The sequence below is a fragment of the Onychostoma macrolepis genome, chromosome 04, assembly GCF_012432095.1.
Source record: "Onychostoma macrolepis isolate SWU-2019 chromosome 04, ASM1243209v1, whole genome shotgun sequence".
Lineage (NCBI taxonomy): Eukaryota > Metazoa > Chordata > Actinopteri > Cypriniformes > Cyprinidae > Onychostoma > Onychostoma macrolepis.
In genome coordinates, this window is record NC_081158.1 from 15,464,160 (window position 1) to 15,482,652 (window position 18,493).

The window sequence follows — 18,493 nt, forward strand, 5'->3', positions numbered from 1 at the left end:
TACACATGAACATGGAAGTAATGGTTGCTAATCTGATACAGCAGTTAATTAATATGGTTCATCTCATGAATCAAGTCAATGTTTGAAATACCGTGAAAAGTAAATAAACAGTAATTAACTGGATTCTGTGAGGGGTCGCCAGGGCACTGCTGTGTAGTTGCTATGCTGTTGTTGTTTTTTTCAACCTGATCTCATAGGAATACATAACTGTTTTATGAGGTAGTGATGTGGATCATATAAAATTATGACTTTTAGAAAAATCAAGCATTAAAGTTCACCCAAAACATAACTGTCATTGGGGCGCAAGAAGCAGATTGTATGAAAACATACATAATACAAATTAGCCATTAATTCGCCAAAACATAAAATATTGCCACGAGATTGTATTTGTTTTGTGGGGAAGGTTACTTTGGAATGTAATAGTTACAGATTACAAGTTACCATATTTAAAATGTAATAAGTAGTGTAACTATTTCAATTACTGTATTAAAGTAATGCAACTGATTACATTTGATTACTTTTCTAAATTTCTAATGAATGTTTTCAACTGTTAATCTTTTAGAAACATTTGAAGCAGGCAGGGTTAACCTTACAGTAGTACTCAACACTGATTACTGTCAGACTTTCAAAATCCTTCAACACTTGAATTAAGATTATAATCATTTAATTTTAAAGCACAACCACCACAAAATCAGACTTTAGCACCTCTTTTTACTTTGAGATCGTTCTGAGGTTAAATCTGAGATTGTTAATTACAAATTTTAAATCAAATCCTTGCATAGCTACGACAGGAAACACTGCCATCTAACAGTACCTTAGAACAAAACAGTTAACCTTAAAAAAAAAAAAAAGCATATATATAAACCTAAATAGGAAATAAAACAGTTATCAAATAAGCATGTGTCCTAAACTCCAAAGAAACTTGGTAAAGTTCAGTGCAATTTGGGAAAGAAATCAATCATATCTGTATGTGTGTGAAAATATTCAGATGTAACTGTTAACATTTTCATAAGTAACTAATTTAATTGCACATTTTTTCTCAGTAATTGTAACAGATTACAGTTTACATTTATTTTGTAATTAATTTACATAATTGTGTTGAATGTAGTTAAGATCCTTGCACACTGACTCAGAAATGTTCGTATGCGTTTTTTCATATTCGTCATCCTTGCTTGCTACGGATGCGAAAATGCAGAAAATCAAACCTGATCCGAATTTTTTATGAAAGACGAAAATTTTGGAGCCAGTGTGTAAACATGAATGAGGTCTTATTTATTTTTTAACGTGCAAAAATTTTGGACTAGAATCTTGGACTCCGTGTGCACTTTTTTTTTAGTGTGTTCACATGCGGTTGGTAAGGATTGTTAAGCCGTTTTTGTGTATTACTATGCAGGGGGTTGCCAGGGTGTAGCAATACATTTGCTAAGGTTTTCTGTGTGGTTTATAGCACTATGTGGTTACTACAGTTTTCTGAGTGCATGACCAATCATTGCTATGGTGTTCTGGACAGATTCTAGATGGTTGGGTTACACTTTATTTTTACAAGGTGTCCTTGTTACAGTATAATTATACATTTAAGTACTGAGTAATATTAATTAACTACATGTAATTACTGTATGGTTAGGGTTAGGATTAGAGTTTGGCTTAGAGTTACTTGCATGTAATTATGCATAATTGTTATTATAATAGTCTCTAGACATGGCTCAGGTGACTTAACTGTAATACACACAATTGACAGTACATTTTCAAGAAGCACAAAAAGTGAGACAAGTCTTACAATTGATGAACTTCCAATCAACTTTAATAGATCATAAGATGATGTAAAAACTACATTGGCATATGTAAGACAAACACTCTTCTATATGTACTATCCACTGGACAGTCCCCTTCAGAATGACAAAGAAAAACACAGTCCAAAGACATCTAGCTAAACACCTCTGTGTTGTCTTATCCACTTCGCTTTGCTTCCTTCTCCATTGCAAAAGGACACATCACGTATTGCAAGCTAAGTCAAAATGCATAATTAGCAAACAATAAAAAAATTGTCATTTTTTTGTCTTCCCTCATTTGTTCATTGATAAAAGAATATAATTTGATTTTTGTTCAACGTAGTGTTGAGTGTAGTAAAATAGATCTGTATAAGCACTGCACAGTTTCTCCCGGAGAGGATATCTGGAACATGGGCGACAACGGGTGAACAGAAATCAGGGACGTGCCGCAATGTAGATGGAAGTGATATGAAGAACAGAGCACAGATATACTTTAATTAAATTTTTTTTTTTTTTTTTTTTTTTATTAAATACAAAAAAAATTAAAAACTATTAAAATAAATAAACCTATAGTATTCATGGAAAGGGCTGATATTAACGTCACATCCCACTGCCCTGCCATATGCTGTCATTTTCTCAATCAGCATTGTCTTGTTTACCAATAAAAAAACATGTAAACATCTGTAGAGCAAGACTAATTTACTTAAAAAAATAAAATAAAATAAAAAAAAAACAATTATTTCAAGAAATTATTTTCTGAAAACAAGTATTAAGTAAATTAGGGATGTTTACTTTTTGTTTTTGTTTAATGGAAAACACGAAAGATGCTTGCCAAGAATTGTTTTTACTGATCTCAATGCATTACTTAGCAGGAGCGACTGTTATGAAACAATAGATGATATGCATTAAGTTACATTCTGAATATGATAATACAGGACCTCAAAGTAAAAAAACAAACAAACACTTTTTATGACGTCTGTATAAATAATGCTTCATGTATTGTAATATTTACTATACATACTTAGGGTTATACCTTTTAAATACCTAACACAAAATAGCAACGGTCTTGATCTCATTTTAATGTGTTGTACTGACCATTAATAAATATTAGAATATTATAACTGTGGTCATATTTATTTATTTATTATAAAATAATTTGACAATAACACCTTTTTTACAACATTTATCAATATTGGTTTGTTTTGAATTTCTAATCTGTAATATAATTTATAGTGTCTATAAATTAGTTTAATTCCAGATAGAGTTTAACATTAGGAACTAACAATGAACAATTATATATTTATAAATGAAATAAATAACAAAGATTAATAAATGCTGTAATAATACTGTTAATTGCAAGCTTTTTAAAGTTAATGCAATGCAATAGCATATGTTAACATATAGATCCTGACTGAAATGTTACCACATAATATTACATTACATATACAGACTTCATAGAAAATGTTACACAAAAAAGCTATTTACAGATGCTACCAAATGTAACATCCGAATTAAGCTGCATATGAATTCAGTAGATATTCCTTTTAAACGGAAGAAAGAAAAATCTAATTTTACTCCAAATGTGGTTAAATACAAGTCTGTTAGCCCTTAAAGGTATACATATATATCAATGATGGGATTTCTTATTTAACACTAAATCAAAACTAAGACTAATGTTTGTTTTTTTAATGAAATATCCTTTGTAGAGAACGATAGTGCTGTCGTTAACCGTGTGCGACTTATTTCTTTCATCAGGGATGCGGCGTTTGTTTTTCGAACCACAGAGGAAGACAAACCATTCAAATGAACATGCTAAACTTTCCAAACTTGAAGTAGCATTCAAATCATTTCCTATTTTTCTCCATCGACTTTTTTAGATATGAATTCTTTACTTTTATTCATCAGGCAGTGTTCACTTCTAACTTTTAAAAATATGAATAAAAAAGAATAATAATAATGCAACTTGTGATAATCCTGGAGTGATGTGAAATAAGAAAATGAAAACATTTAAACACTTTAGACAAGAGAGCAAGATGAGATGAAAACATTAAACAGTTAACGGTACAAAAACACTCAAGGGTTTTTGGCATATTTTATATAGTGGGGAGACAAAACATAAGTTTTTGGATTCCGGGATCAGGCACTCAAAGAACTCAAATGGCCTTTTCGTTTGTGTTGTTGGGACAGCCGAAATAAAATAAAAATCATATATGTACAAAGATCCCTCTCTCCAATACTTATTTGAAATCATTAACAGGCATCAGCATGAAAATACTAAATTCTTCACTAAAAAGGCTAAATTCTGTTGTTATCTTAAATACTTTGTTCTTTTCTCTCTATTAATACTGAAAAATTATCACATGTTGTTGTTTGTTTGTTTGTTTTTTGTTTGTATGCTCGCAGGTACACACAAAATGAACAAAACGAAAACATTTCCCTGTCTCGCTTTAACCTGAATTATTATGGCAAACATTGTTCCTCAAAAACTGAAAACAAACGTTTATTCCGATATACCAATGTACAGTGCTCTCCATTTCATATGTCGCTTGTCTTCAACTATAACTACACTAACCTTCTCAATAACTAAACGCGAACGATTATTCCCCCCGATACGCACACACACCAAACCCCAGTAAAAAAAAAATGCAAAGCATAAAAAGAAATGTTTCTAACTATGTAGAATACTTATTTCATATATTTGCAACAGCATCGTAATCTAGTCATAAAATACATTAAGGCCAAGAAAAATAACACGTTAAAAAACAGTGAATAAAAAAAAAATCTTGTGAGCACTGTGTGTTGGCTTTAAAAAATACTTATGAATTGAGTGACGCTCATAATTTCTTTTTAACTTTTTTTTTTTTTTTCAAAATTTTCCATTATTTTATGGTAAGACGTTACCAGAAGAAAATGCACGTTGGTTGGATATCACCGTCCGTGTCTCTTTACAAAGACGTTCGGTGGTCTTGTAGAGAGCTGTTCTGCGTGTTTGTGTGGGCTCGGGGTCAGTTGTTGCCTTGCGGCTGAAGTGTGGTTTTGTGCAGTACTGCGGAGGAGCCAGCTGTGGGCGCCGTGGTGCTGGTGCTGCTGCCCGTGGCTTTGATCCACGGCAGCGAGAGCAGCGATGCTCCGGTGGTGGTGGTGGCCGTCATAGTTACTTGGATCATCTGGTCACGCTGGATGAGTCGGATCAGACTCTTGAGACGCTCAAGGGACGTCTGAGTCTCCCGCTGCTGACCCAAAAGACGCCCCTTCAGCTCAATGCATTTCTGTTGAACAGATTTAAAATTGCATGACAGAGCAATGTCAGACACAGTTTTAATGTTCTTCTATGATCATCTTTTTTTTTCAGTTGCTTGGTTTAAAAATTAATGAACCAGTCCCCAGGTTATGCATCAACCCTGTTATCAGATTGCCCTTTTTAAAAAAAAAAAAAAAAGTAGGGATGCAAAAATACCATTTTTCAGAACTGATCTGATACTGAAAATTCTGAGTATCTGCCCATACCGATACCGATCTGATACCAGCACAGTTTTTTTTTTTTTTTTTAAATCAAATGTAGAATTTCTATATTTCTGTGTGTTGACTTGATTGTCACTCTTTGGTGTGTTAAACACAATCTACTACACATAGACAACTTCATTTTAATGAAAAATACATAAAAAATACAATAATCATAATCATAATCTATGACAAAAAATACTATTATAAACTACGTTAGTGGATAATTCAGCAGCAAAAGATACTCTAGAAAAATCATGGGTTCACAATAATTTTATAAAATCTAAATATTTAGTGAAACAACTTTAGTGGGGAACAAATAAAAGTGAATAAGTGTAGGACTAAATCTGGTAAAATGTTGCACACTGCTCTTTGTATTGTTGTAAAATACATTAATAGAAGAAAAAATGTAAATGTATATCTCTATATATAAATATATACTATAAAATTAAAAGAAATTCCTTTTAAATGTATAGCACAGTAATGAAGGCAGCAACATATGATAGATAGGACAGAACAAGAAAGAATATTAATAATCTTTCATTGCGCAAAAGTATTATAATACGAAAGGCTCCATACAGAGCGGCAAAAAGTGCTTATGCACATCCCATACGCAGAATGATGCACTTGAAGCAACACACGCTCCGCATAGAAAAGTTCAAAGCGCAAAGGGAAGAGATATTGATGAGTAGTGTATTATATCTGTGCAATAGTTTGAGCCTTTTCTTTTAACAGTTTTAAATCTCTTTTAATCTCTTTTAAATCTCAAGTTATTGTGCGCTCTTGAAGAGAGTTTAATCGTTTTAACTGTAGTAACCAAACCCAACACACAGTTTGAATGCTGAAGGGAGGATGACAGACAGCCGCAGCCACAGTTTACGTGAACTTGAATTTAATGACTTAAATATTCATCTGTACCTCACATTGAACTATGGAACAGCTTCAGAACACTTGAAATATAGTGCATGAAAAATATGGTGCTTTATAATGTTTTTGTGCCTTTCGTAGGGCTTAACAATAACACAGAATAGTATACGCACAATATCGGATTTGGATCGGTCTCGTCTGACTGATACCCGATCCGGCAGAAAATGCCAGTATCGGCGCCGATACCGATACTGAGTATCGGATCAATGCATCCTTATAAAAATGTCAACTCTGTTTATAATCTTACAAAAAATGTACTTTTTATATTTAAGAATCAATATTGGTTTGTTAAAATAAAGATTAAAATCAGGTAGTCCTATTTAGCACAATTTCTTACCGAGAGAGAATCACAGAGTCTCTTGTCCTCTTCACTCAGATGTTCACACTCAAGTTTCAGCTCAGTGTTTCTCCTCATTAGCTTCCTGCGTTCCTCCTCTCTCACTGTACAAACATACACGTCATCACTGAGAATCGAGTCCTGAGGAGTCCTAGTGCATTCAGATGTGTTTGACAGCTCACCTGTTTTATGTGTAACATACGACTGGATGAAGTTCTGTGGCCATGACAAGTTCTCTTTGTTCAAAACCTTCAAAAAAGAAACAGAACAAAAAATTCTTTAGCGCTAAGAGTTGCTCCTAGTAACAATATTCTAAGAAAATTCTTTTTCTCTATTTCTATTTCTCTTATTTTTATACCATTTCTCTTAAAATTAAAGAAAAGATCCTAGTAAAGAAAAAAGTAATTCAGAAAGCATCTTAACCCTTAAAAGAGGTCTTAAGGTCAAATATTGTTAGGAGTACGAACGAGGACTTTTAAGAGGCTTAAGAGTTTCTTTAGCAGCGGAGAAAATGGACGAAACATGAAGAGGGAGAAGAGATATGTTGCACACAATGCATGCCAGTGAGTTAAGATGCTACACATTAGATCGTGCAGGAATCATGTTTGTGACCGATCTTATTTGAGGCACGCTAACATCTCCGACACCGCGCAGAAATGCCATAGCGTCAGAAATGGACGTAATCACTACATTAACATATTTGGCAACTGGAAAAATGCAACTCTGCAGCAGCGATGCTTTGGGTCTGTTACAGCACTTTCAGAACCTCATTGTGTCGCTGTTCATTTCCTATAAAATGCGTTAAGTATGACAGCATGGTAAATAAAATAAAAAATATATATAATGTGTGTGTGTGTGTGTGTGTGTGAGAGAGAGAGAGTACGGTAAAACAGGAAAAATTACACATGTAATTTCAAAGTGAAGGCTTATAATAAACCCTACTCTTAAAAGCGCTCTTTTGTTTCCTTCTTGGACAATTAACCAATCACAGTCTTCAAAAGACCGTGTCATCGCTAGCAACGGGGTCAGCCCCGCCTCCTCACTAAGATAAAAGTTTTTGCGTTTTCCTCGCTCAGAGTTGCTCTCAGATTAGTCCTGAATCACTTTTAAGCCAAGACTCCTAGTTAGAAATTTCTAAGCTAAATTAGGAGCTCTCTGAGAGGATTCTTAGAATCTTTAAGAATACGGGCCCAGGGCACTATAGCTCTGCCTTTTTAATTTTTGTTCAGTGTATTAATAATACACAAAGAAAATAAACAACACTTCAAACTTCTAAACAACACCATAATAATTATATTCTTAAATATATAAAAAACGAAAACCTGTAAAACTTTATTGTAAAGAATAATGCTTAAAAAAAATAGTAAGTCTAAATGCATTCCATATATTTCTGGAGCCCTTAAAGGGACATGGTAGGAAAAAATTGGGGTGGGAGGAAAAAATATTTTTCAAATGTTTTGCGTTCTCTAGCAAAACTTTTGCATTCTCTCACAAAGATATTTGCTTTCACTCTCAAAACCTTTGCATTCTATCTCAAAGATATTTGCTTTCCCTCGCAAAACTTTTGTGTACTCTCGCAAAGATATTTGCGTTCTCTCGCAAAACCAGCTGATTTCGGACAAACACTTCCTGTTTATTATACAGCATGCAGTGGTTCATAAATAAGTACTGTGTACATGCAAGTAGATGAGCCCAGAATATGAGCTGAATAGCATGATATGCATTTTCTCCCCCATAGAAAAGTGTGCTTAACATGGCTTAATATCACTTTGTAAATGATAAAGACCAAATTTTATATTAAAAATAGTCTATACACTATGTACAGAAAAGCAACATGGAGTTTTTTTTTATAATGTTTTGTCTACGGGGGTGAAAACACGTGAAACTGCATGTTCCATTCTGGCCTCATCTGCTTTTCTGTGTGTAATATAGTCTGTAAACAGATTTGGTATTTTTAAATCACCGTCTTTGTTCATTAGCCCACCTTAACCGTTTTCTATAAGGGAGAAAAAGCTTAACATGCAGCATGTTGCGTTCATATTCTGGGCTATTCTGCTTTATTAATAGTAGTAATATTATTAATAAGGTTATTAATATTAGCTTAATAATGTTAACAGTATTTATTATTATCAAATTTAGTCCTCCAATGTCACAGTTAAGCCACATTAAACATTTTAGAGTGTCCCAAAACTGTGCCTTGAATTAAGCACTGATTTTATTTCTTTATACTTGAGTCCAAGTTCAAAATAAAACTGTATAAACCACTCCATTGTGAACATATGGAGTTGTATGAACCACTGCAAGCTGTAAAGTAAACAGGAAGTGTTTGTCTGAACTCAACTGGTTTTGCGAGAGAACGCAAAAGTTTTGTTAAAAAAAAAAAAAGGATTTATTTTTCCTCCCACCCCTATTTTTTCCACTCACCCCGATTCTTTTTTTTTCCACCACCATGTCCCTTTAGGGGCTATATATTGTCTTTTAAAATACAGTGTAATTTTATTTTACATGGTCCCAGATAGCACATGTACAAAATATCTGTTAGAAATCATTTCATCTGGAAAGTGTACAAACATCTAAGGAACCTCTTTAAGATGTCAGTTTTACATGCACTCTAAATCATAAACATCTTAAAGACATTTTCTAAATGTCTATTTTACATCTAATGGGAAACGTCCTAGAGACATATTGCTGATGAGCAAGCACTCTAAAAAATACATCTTCCAGATGTAAACGCACATCAAATAGACTTTTCTGAGATGCTTGTGCTATCAGCCGTAAGGCAACTAAATGTAATAATATTGACCAAATTACAGCTTTTAACTGTAGAAAAAAAAGAAAAAAAAAGAAAAAGAAGTTTAAAATGACAAACCGTCTACAGTAAAGAATATAATTATTCCCAACCGCTTTTCCCCTAAATTATGTATTTGTAACAGAAGGTCATTTTTTCCAATATGGCTTGGGCACTTTCATCAGAAATGTTGAATTTATGTTGTCATTACAACATAAAAAGAGGACAGCTATATATATTTTCTAGTAAAAATATCTAATTATTCCTAAAACAAGATCAATTTATTACTTTTGTAATTGCATTAGACAAAAATTTAGTTTGTATCCATGCAGATTATTTCATTGTCCAGATCAAATAAAACATTAAATAAATGTCCTAAAGACATCCTTGTGCTGTTGGGGTTTTTATAACATGTGTGTTCAAAGCAAAGAGGAACATACTTTCTTCTGGCACTTGGGGCACATCCATATGCCCCTGGTGGCAGTTTTGAGAGGTGGATGCAGGCAGTCGGGGTGGTAGGCGCGGGTACAAGTGTGGCAGGGATGAAGATCTCCTTCCTGTTTACACACTGCACAGTGATCATCATGCTGCAGCTCCTCCTGTGTCACACACAGACATTTACAAAAACACACCACACAACAGTCTGTCAGCAATTCTTCATATACACTTTAATTATTATTTAAACATATAACTATTAGCCCTTTCACAAGTAAAAATAATCTGTAACGTTAAATAAAATTTAACGGTGTCCTTGTTATACATGTTACATGTACTTATTATTTTAATAACAATAAATTATGCATAATTACATGCAAGTAACCCTAACACAAACCCTAATCCTCACCCTAACCATATAGTCAGTACATGCAGTTAATTAATATTACTCAGTACGTCAATGTATAATTACACTGTAACAAGGGCACCTTAAAATGTGGCCAAAATTTAAATAATTAACATTTTAAATATTCTGAGCCCCCTTTGAGATTTCTCAAAGAAGTTCATTATTTTAGAACACATCACATTACTATTTCCAAAGCGATGCATCAGACTAGTCACATGAAACTGTACAGACACAATAGTGCTATTTGACTAATATACTGGTTTTGATTATTTATTTTTTCTTTTATTATAATGACCATGTTAGTTGATCGGTAAGTTATAATGGGTGTCACAGTGTTTGTTTACAATAGAACACAGTCAGAAAGCTTGAAAGGTTTTTATACCACACAATGACCATCACATTAATAATAAAAATTGACATCAAAAATTCAGTCTATAGTCGGCACCAGTGGCCTTGTGAGCAGCACGCCAACATATAGCGCTATTTGCGCTACAGGTGTCCCGAGTTCGAATACCGGCTAGAGGACCTTTCCAGATCCTGCCAGTTCCAAAAACATCTGGTCAAAAACAAAAACAGCTTTTTGACCAAGTCTGTAAAGTACTTCAACTGTAATTTACTAAAACTGTGTCTCAATTTTACTTAATTTCAAAAGTACTTTACGACGATAACTGAATATTGTAAATTTACTCTTATGGGAAAGTACTGTAATTGTACATTTTGTATGTTCCACAAAAAAAAGAAAGTCATACAGATTTGGAACAGCAAAGGGTAATTAAATGTTTTGGATATATTTCGGTATATTTGTGTTATTGTATATTTATAATATGTCAAAACAAATCTCAAAAATGATGTATATTCTTGCCACATGAGATTCACAAACACAGAGTGATGTTAAAGCCGTACCTTCCAGCAGAGCTCCTCAGAGTCTAGCGTGTGAGTAAAAGCATACAGTAAGGTTAGTAGCCGTCACACTGACAAAACTGAGTTATTAGAGTTAAACAGCAATGTTGGCGTGTAATCAGCAGGTTAAAGCCGTTAGCATTTGGCATTTGACTTATGATGAATGTGTGATTTTAATTTATTCTGTTCAAACATGTTTCTGTGCATTTCATGCATTATTTTTCAGCTCAACCCCAACACCATTGTGTTGACAGAAGTAGAAATCTATTTTACCTCTCGCCGACAGGAACATCGCACTGTTCAGGTAATTGGAGGCAAGTCGTTTGCGCTGAAAAGCAAAATACAAGATGTTTACAAATGAACATAGCCATAAAATGAACATTATTTAAAGAAACTATGACAGACCTCTGGTTCAAACAGTCCGCTGTATGCAGGGTTAGCCGTGCTTCGCCTTTTTCTCTCCTGCCGTTTACTTTGGATCTCTGACAGAAATGAAAACACCATCTGTGATGGAACTTTAAACCCCAACATCTCACAGTGAATCCTTTTATTAGTTTTTGTTTGTTCATTTGTTAAATTGTTTCATGCAAAGTTAAGCAGAAATCAATTTCTAACAATTCAACACAGTCATGTACCAACACATTTGGCGAATGCGTTCATTTATTCGCTAAAACGTATAATGCATTTTTTGAACTGACTAGACATATTTCTACAAGATCAATACTATCAAAACAATTAACAATCATCAAAAAGATTTTTAACAAACAGAACCACAAAATGGCCATCACATTAATAATAAATATTGACATCAAAAATTCAGTCTATAGTCGGCACCAGTGGCCTTGTGAGCAGCACGCCAACATATAGCGCTGTTTGTGCTACAGGCATCCCGAGTTCGAATTCCGGCTAGAGGACCTTTCCAGATCCTGCCCACTTTGCTTCCTGTCACTTCTACACTGTCCTATACTAATAAAGTCAAAAAATGATAATAATAATAATAATAATAAAAATCAGTCTATTGATGATATATTGATATTTGGTTATATTTGAAGGGCGATTTCAAACTTGAAGAATTAGATATTCTTCTTACCTGCATTCAAGTGTTATAAAAAAAGAATACTTGAAGCTAGAATAAAACAGATTTAAAAAATAAAAAAAATAAAAAAAATAAAAAGAGAGAGAGAGAGAGGCTTTGTTCTTTATTTTGATGTATTGCATGTTCATACAAACAAAATATTTTGGGGGCCATGAAATTTTAGTGAAAATCGTCAAAAATGCTGGCGGTGGCTGGCAGCTTTTTTTTTTTAAATGCTGGTAGGGAAAGAGTTAATATGTCCAATATTTAGTGGAAATAGCTTATAGGTGTATGTGTAATTCATTAGAATTTTATTCCATTTTAATTATACAAAATTTAATTTAATCTTGTTTGATACCTCAGTTCAAATTCAGAAACTGAAGTGGCATTCATGTGGCACTTCTCGTACATTGTTGTACAATCTTTATGCTTTGTTTTGCTAATATTGGAGGCTCCTGATTGGAAGACATAATTTATGAATCATATAACCTGCCAAACTGGCTACTGAGTTGATATGCATGTTCCCACCCTGGCTGAATTCCCCCCGGATCTAACGGGATGCCAAGTGGCAATTTTAAACCCTGAATGCAACTCACCTTCCAAGTGTTCTGTGGTGACCAGGCCTAGTGCGACCATGAAGGCAATTTTCTGTAGGACAGAAGGTTAATAAAGTGAATACACTAAACATTGAAATACCTTTGATGTTAACTTAACCCTTCAGAACTAATTTCACTTGAAAACACATCCAAACACTGACAAGTTATTTGGCCTAAATGCCACTTTTCAGTTACTCAAGGTACCAAATTTCTGATCAATTTTTAAGAACCAGTCACGCAATCTGACAAAAGATTTTGAGGATAATGGCAAATCCTGAATTCAAGAGAGTTTTGTTTGAGCCATTAGTAACAAGATATCCTCAACTATATATTCCACATGCATTAACTGTGGTTCTATGATGGACTAGACCTACGAGGTTATTTCCCTGCCTATGACCCAAGACCCAAGGGATAGGCTCCAGCATCCCCAAATTCCAAGATAAGAAAAATTTGGATGAACTGTAATTCAGGGTCACACTTTAAGGTCTAATTCTCACTATTAACAAACCATTAACTATGACTTTTGTCTCGATAAACTCCTAATTTGATGCTTATTAATAGTTAGTAAGGTAGTTGTTAAGTTTAGGTGTTGGGTAGGATTAGGGATGTAGAATATGGTCATGCAGAATATGTGTTTCATGAATACTAATAAACAGCCAAATATGTTAATAGCAGGCATGCTAATAAGCAACTAGTTAATAGTGAGAATTGATCCCTATACTAAAGTGTTACCTAATTCAGTGTTGTAGTACTCAAGTCCAGACAACACCAAACTCAGACTCAAATCCTCCACAAGTTCAAGTACTACAACACTGCTGTAATTAGTCATTGCCATGTCAATCAGATGGTCTCTTCCTGTCAAAGTGCACTGGTCATGTCAACAATGTTAATAAAAGCCAAGACTAGTTGTGAGTGTACCTCTGGATCCTCCTCCTTTTTGGCTGGGGTTGAGGGGACAGGGCTTGGTTTCTTCACAGGACTGTTAGTTTGTGAGGCTGGAGAACTCTTGGAGTTGCTGGGAATCTGGGGCTGAATGATTATAACCTGGAAACACACATTAAGGGCCAGTTTTACTAACAGCTTGCAGCAGTGCAAACCGTCTTTTGGCGTTAAAATGAACAGTGATGAACTATCTGAAAAGGCATTTTTGCGCCTGACCTTATTGAATATGCATTTGTAGGAGTTTCCCTTTCAGACGCAAAATTTATAGGAGAGTATTCAAATGAATCATGCAACACGTTTTACTAACGTTTGTGCTCGTCAAATTACTGGCATTTGCACCATTATTTAACGCCCAGAAAAAGCATGTCTTAAACTATTTTGCGCTTGAAATGGCTGCAATTATTGTTGCTAGGAGGAGGCACCGCAGAGAACAGAGAGTGCGTGGTAGAAGGGAGAGGATTTTTTCCACATGTAATAATTTATTTGGAATGCCAGAAGAACAAATAGTCCCAACACATCGTTTGCCAAGCTATGTAATTTTTAGTTTGCTTCAGGAAATAAAAGACGACTTGGAAACCTCAACTAGGAGTCTCGCAATACCAGCTCTATCAAAACTTCTTGCAACCCATTTTTTGGCATCCAGTTCTTCTCAGTGTAGCCAACTGTGGCTTATTTATTTCTTTATTCTTTATTTGCGACTACGCTAATTTGCGCTGGTATATTGCGTTGGTCGATATGTAAATGAGATGTTGCGTCTGTGTTCTTTAATTTATGCGTTGTAAGTAAATCACCCGCAGAAATTTCCACGCCCATTGGCGCTGTTTTGAAATTGTACTCTCGAGCCAATTTGCACTGTTTAGTAAAACTGGCTCTAAATATCTTAAATCAACTGAACAGATAATGTGCTTCTAATTAGTATTTGCCACAGCGTGACACTAACGGGATCAAGCTAGTTGAAAACTAATTCAGCATGCAGAGAAGCATGTTTATTAGGTAAGTAGGTGATGAAAGATCTTCTGACCTTGCTGTCAGGGCTGAAAATCAGCGGTTGCACCTTAATGGCCTCGGTAACTCCTGACACCCCATGGGCTACAGGCGAGGCTGCTGAGATGATGGCGTAAGCCACCCCTGGACTTGCTGAGGCTGTGGACGTGCTCGGTGCAGATGAGGGCAAAGAGGAACTCTCTTCCTGCCCGATGTACAGTCTCTCATGACTGAAGGTGCTGTTGGCAGTTGGCAAAGATGCGCCTTGGCTCTTTGGGCTGACCACAGCCATGCTCTGCGGCACGGCCAGTGTTTGACCGGACTGCTGCTCTCGGCATGGGCTGTGGGGAAGGCTGTCTGGAATGAGAGTCTTTGGCCTGACCTAAAAAGACACAGAATACAAAGTTTATTCCCCTAAGCAGCAGATGGTTCTTGGCTTGGGCTTCAAATATTTTGATCTCTTAAACAAAATCGTTCAGTCTTTCAGGTCAAGTTTCTGTCAGTTTTTGATTGACATTTGCTTAGTTGCAGGTTATTTTGGATGAAGTTTGGCTTGTATATGATCTCTTTAAATAAATCTCAGATGTTTATGTACAGTATCCCAGAAGTACACTCAAATGAGGAAACATTGGGGACCAAAGAACTGATGAGCAGTTATACAAGCATGCGTGAACCAAGCACTTGAATAAAGGGGCAATATGAAAGTTTTTATAGTGTTTCATGATGTATGTAAAAAGGTGAGTTAATTAAAACCAGTTTATTCACTTTATATGTTTTAGACATATAAAACATCTGTTTCACATCATTATTGGGTGCTTTAATAACATAATTGTGTATATGTGACATGATTACATGAACAAGCTGGTGAAGCAGTTATTTTAACCAGTTAATTAGAATGAACTGTCCAAAAGAACCAGAAAATTATGTTCAATTTCTAGCACAGTCAATCGTTTCACTTCATAAGACCTCAATATAATGTCGGGTATTAATTCTGTTTTGGAAGTATATCCTTTTTATTCTCAAAGTGATGGAAGTGAGAAATTGAGGAATTGAGAATCCATCACTTTCATTTCATGAATCAACAAAAACCAAGGTTTCAATCTTCGATACTGTCCTACTGAAGAAAATACGTTACCTGAAGGTGAGTAAATTAACAACACATTTTAATTACTGGGTGAACTATTCCTTTAAGGCATAGACTACCATAAATTTTAATCAAATCTTTGTTGATGAAAAAGATACTATGTAAGTCAACTACTCCAGTTCATTAATTTATTCAATAATTACAAAAAAAATGAAACTCTCTTAAAGGAAAGAATAAAGTAGGAATAAAAAGCAATAAAATGAATAAAAGAGTCCGCTATGAATCTCTCTCACTCTCACTTTTAGCTGCTCCTGTTACGGGTCGCTACAGCGGATTATCTACACTTGACGCTTGCTGTGTCTTTGACATGTTTTAAAAGTGCCTGCTATGAAAATTATTTGTAAATATTAAGGTTTCATGAATACAGGTTTGAGTGTTTTTCTAATGTTGTGTATTACCTGAGGTAGCACACTGGGTGAGTGTCCTGCCAGCCGCTGTAGAGAGCTGATGTGAGGCACCTTTATCGGGATCGCAGTGAGGGCTCCCAACATCTGTCAGACAGAAACCAAGCATATGATGAGACAGGAATAACAATCATTTCAGATGTTAGGAGGACAGAATGATGAAAAAACATCCAGAATTATGTAGTTACTTCATCTACTGCTCATGCTAAACAGCTGAACAGGACAGAAGAGCCAGATTCATTTCCATTAAGTGGTTCTTCTAATTGTGTTTTTCAGTGAATTGAAACAAAAACTGGAACCAAACATGCTCTTGGGATTGACTCATTTCATGGCTCATTTTGAGTCAGTCATTAAGTGGTGATGACTTTTGTTTTAGTGAGGTAGTTTAACTCATTTATTGGCCAGAATAAATCAGTGGATAAGAGGATTGGAAGATTGATCTGGGCAGTTATTTCTTTACATTAATTTGTACAAGTTTGTAAAAAAGAATTCATTAATACTCTGAAACAGGATCACACTGGTGTCATTTGAAAATTCAAATTAGAAACGGTCAACCATACAATATATTATCTTTTTTTATATATATACAAACATTCAAATAATCAACTAGCATAAGTTTATAGATATCTGATTCTGATGTCTACAGTACTAGTCAAAAATAGAGTAAATCGCCCTTTGATAGTAATTTGATGTTTCAAATAAAGATTGTATTAGTCTGAAATCGCATATTTGTAAGAGAAGGTAATTTTTTGAACAAGTTCTTACTTAGCAACATTTTAAAAAGTATTTTCTATATATAGTATGCACTATATATAGTAAAAATGTGTGTACTGCATTTGTCATATTGTTACTGTCATGGGACCTACAAAGTCAGTTCTATCACTTCATTGACTTTCACAACTCCTCTCCCATGGCCACATGGGATAGTAAAGTGTCCATTGGATGCAGTGTTGCCAAGTACACCGTTTTCCTGCGGAATTGGGCTACTTTAACACTGTTGCCGCGGGTTGTTTTTCATGTCCGCGGGTTTAAGCAACCCCAACAACGTGATATTTAGCCCCTCCAAACCCCACCAAAAAAATTTTTTTAAAGGTTTTTACTGGGGGACCACCTTCGAAACCACCTTTTGGGCTAGTTTTGAGTAGCAATTTGGTGGGGTTTTTTGTGAAAACCTGGCAACCCTGGATGCTCACTTTAAACTTTAGTATGTCATCTGGGCACTTTTTGCTCATTGATAAATGAATACTCTTCATTCAAACATATTACTCTATCCACATTGTTTACACCAGATGGATAAAAAGCTATTAAAAAGCACATTTTAAAATGTTTATTACAATATATTTAAAAACAAGAATATCAAATGTTTTCTAATTCAGTCAAGAAGTTTTAACTTAACATTTTAAAATGTTCGCAGTAATTACTTCATTTCAATTTTAAGCAGTGCAGCTGGAAACTTGTTGACTGATAAATAAAGACATGAGAAGTTTGAGCTCTGTAACGTCACTTCATTTTTTAATTTATTTTAACAGTTTATTCATTTAGTTTTGTATTTTAATGTTTTATCAAGACCTTGAGTACCACATTGCTTAAATAAGGACTAATAAGAACTCTTGTGGAGATTTAACCCCTCAGCCATATATAATAGTATTATAAATATGCTCCAAGTATTAAATTTGCTTCTAAAGCTTTAGTTCGCTGTAATGTCGTCCATGATTTTGCACTTCATGTCCTGCTGTCACAGTGGTCTTATATAACCAGAAGAATACAAGACAAGAGTTTGAGACGTACTGCTTTAAAATCCCTCTCAGTCACTCATCTCAGTCTATTGTGCAGTAGTGAACCGACATGAGGAGGTGGGGCAGCCTGCGGCCTGTTCCCATGACAACGGTCCGGATGAAATGTCTTGCTCCGTCAGGGCTGTGATTTTAGTAATTGCTGAATCCCAGCAGAGAGAGAGAGAGACGGCAGTAACCTTGAGCTGCGGCATTCAGCTTGTATTTTGTGAAAGTACTGAATTAAACAGCAGGCCTGCAGTGAATTACCCATCAGCCCCTGCAGCTGCCATAAGAACGAAATGTCAGGTGAACACTAACAATTCTGCTCTGTCCTGGAACGTCACGGACCGTTTGAGGATTCAGAGGCCTGATTAGACCTGTGTAGGAGTGAAATGAGTGTAAAAGACTCCTCACACAATGATAGAGGAACCAGACTGAAACATTTCCAGCAGGAGTTTATGAACAGTCAGAAGCTATAAAGCTTATTCTGGCCTGGAGCCCCATTATGTT

The 18,493-nt window shown here is 35.0% G+C and overlaps 1 protein-coding gene across 7 annotated transcripts in view; it reads right to left on the reverse strand.

Moving 5' to 3' along the window:
* Nucleotides 1–1,779: 1,779 nt before the first annotated feature.
* The window catches only part of phf21b (PHD finger protein 21B), a 54,526-nt gene continuing 37,812 nt past the window's right edge, over nt 1,780–18,493 (reverse strand). For all 7 annotated transcript variants that reach the window (XM_058772456.1, XM_058772452.1, XM_058772451.1 and 4 more), the window contains 11 exons: nt 16,203–16,295; nt 14,698–15,042; nt 13,653–13,778; nt 12,735–12,786; nt 11,469–11,545; nt 11,337–11,391; nt 11,067–11,089; nt 9,763–9,921; nt 6,717–6,783; nt 6,535–6,638; nt 1,780–5,038 (listed from right to left, as the gene is read on the reverse strand). In XM_058772456.1, the coding sequence (XP_058628439.1) occupies nt 4,775–5,038; nt 6,535–6,638; nt 6,717–6,783; nt 9,763–9,921; nt 11,067–11,089; nt 11,337–11,391; nt 11,469–11,545; nt 12,735–12,786; nt 13,653–13,778; nt 14,698–15,042; nt 16,203–16,295 (1,365 nt within the window). In that variant the 3' untranslated portion in view covers nt 1,780–4,774. The remainder of the gene's footprint in view (nt 5,039–6,534; nt 6,639–6,716; nt 6,784–9,762; nt 9,922–11,066; nt 11,090–11,336; nt 11,392–11,468; nt 11,546–12,734; nt 12,787–13,652; nt 13,779–14,697; nt 15,043–16,202; nt 16,296–18,493) is intronic.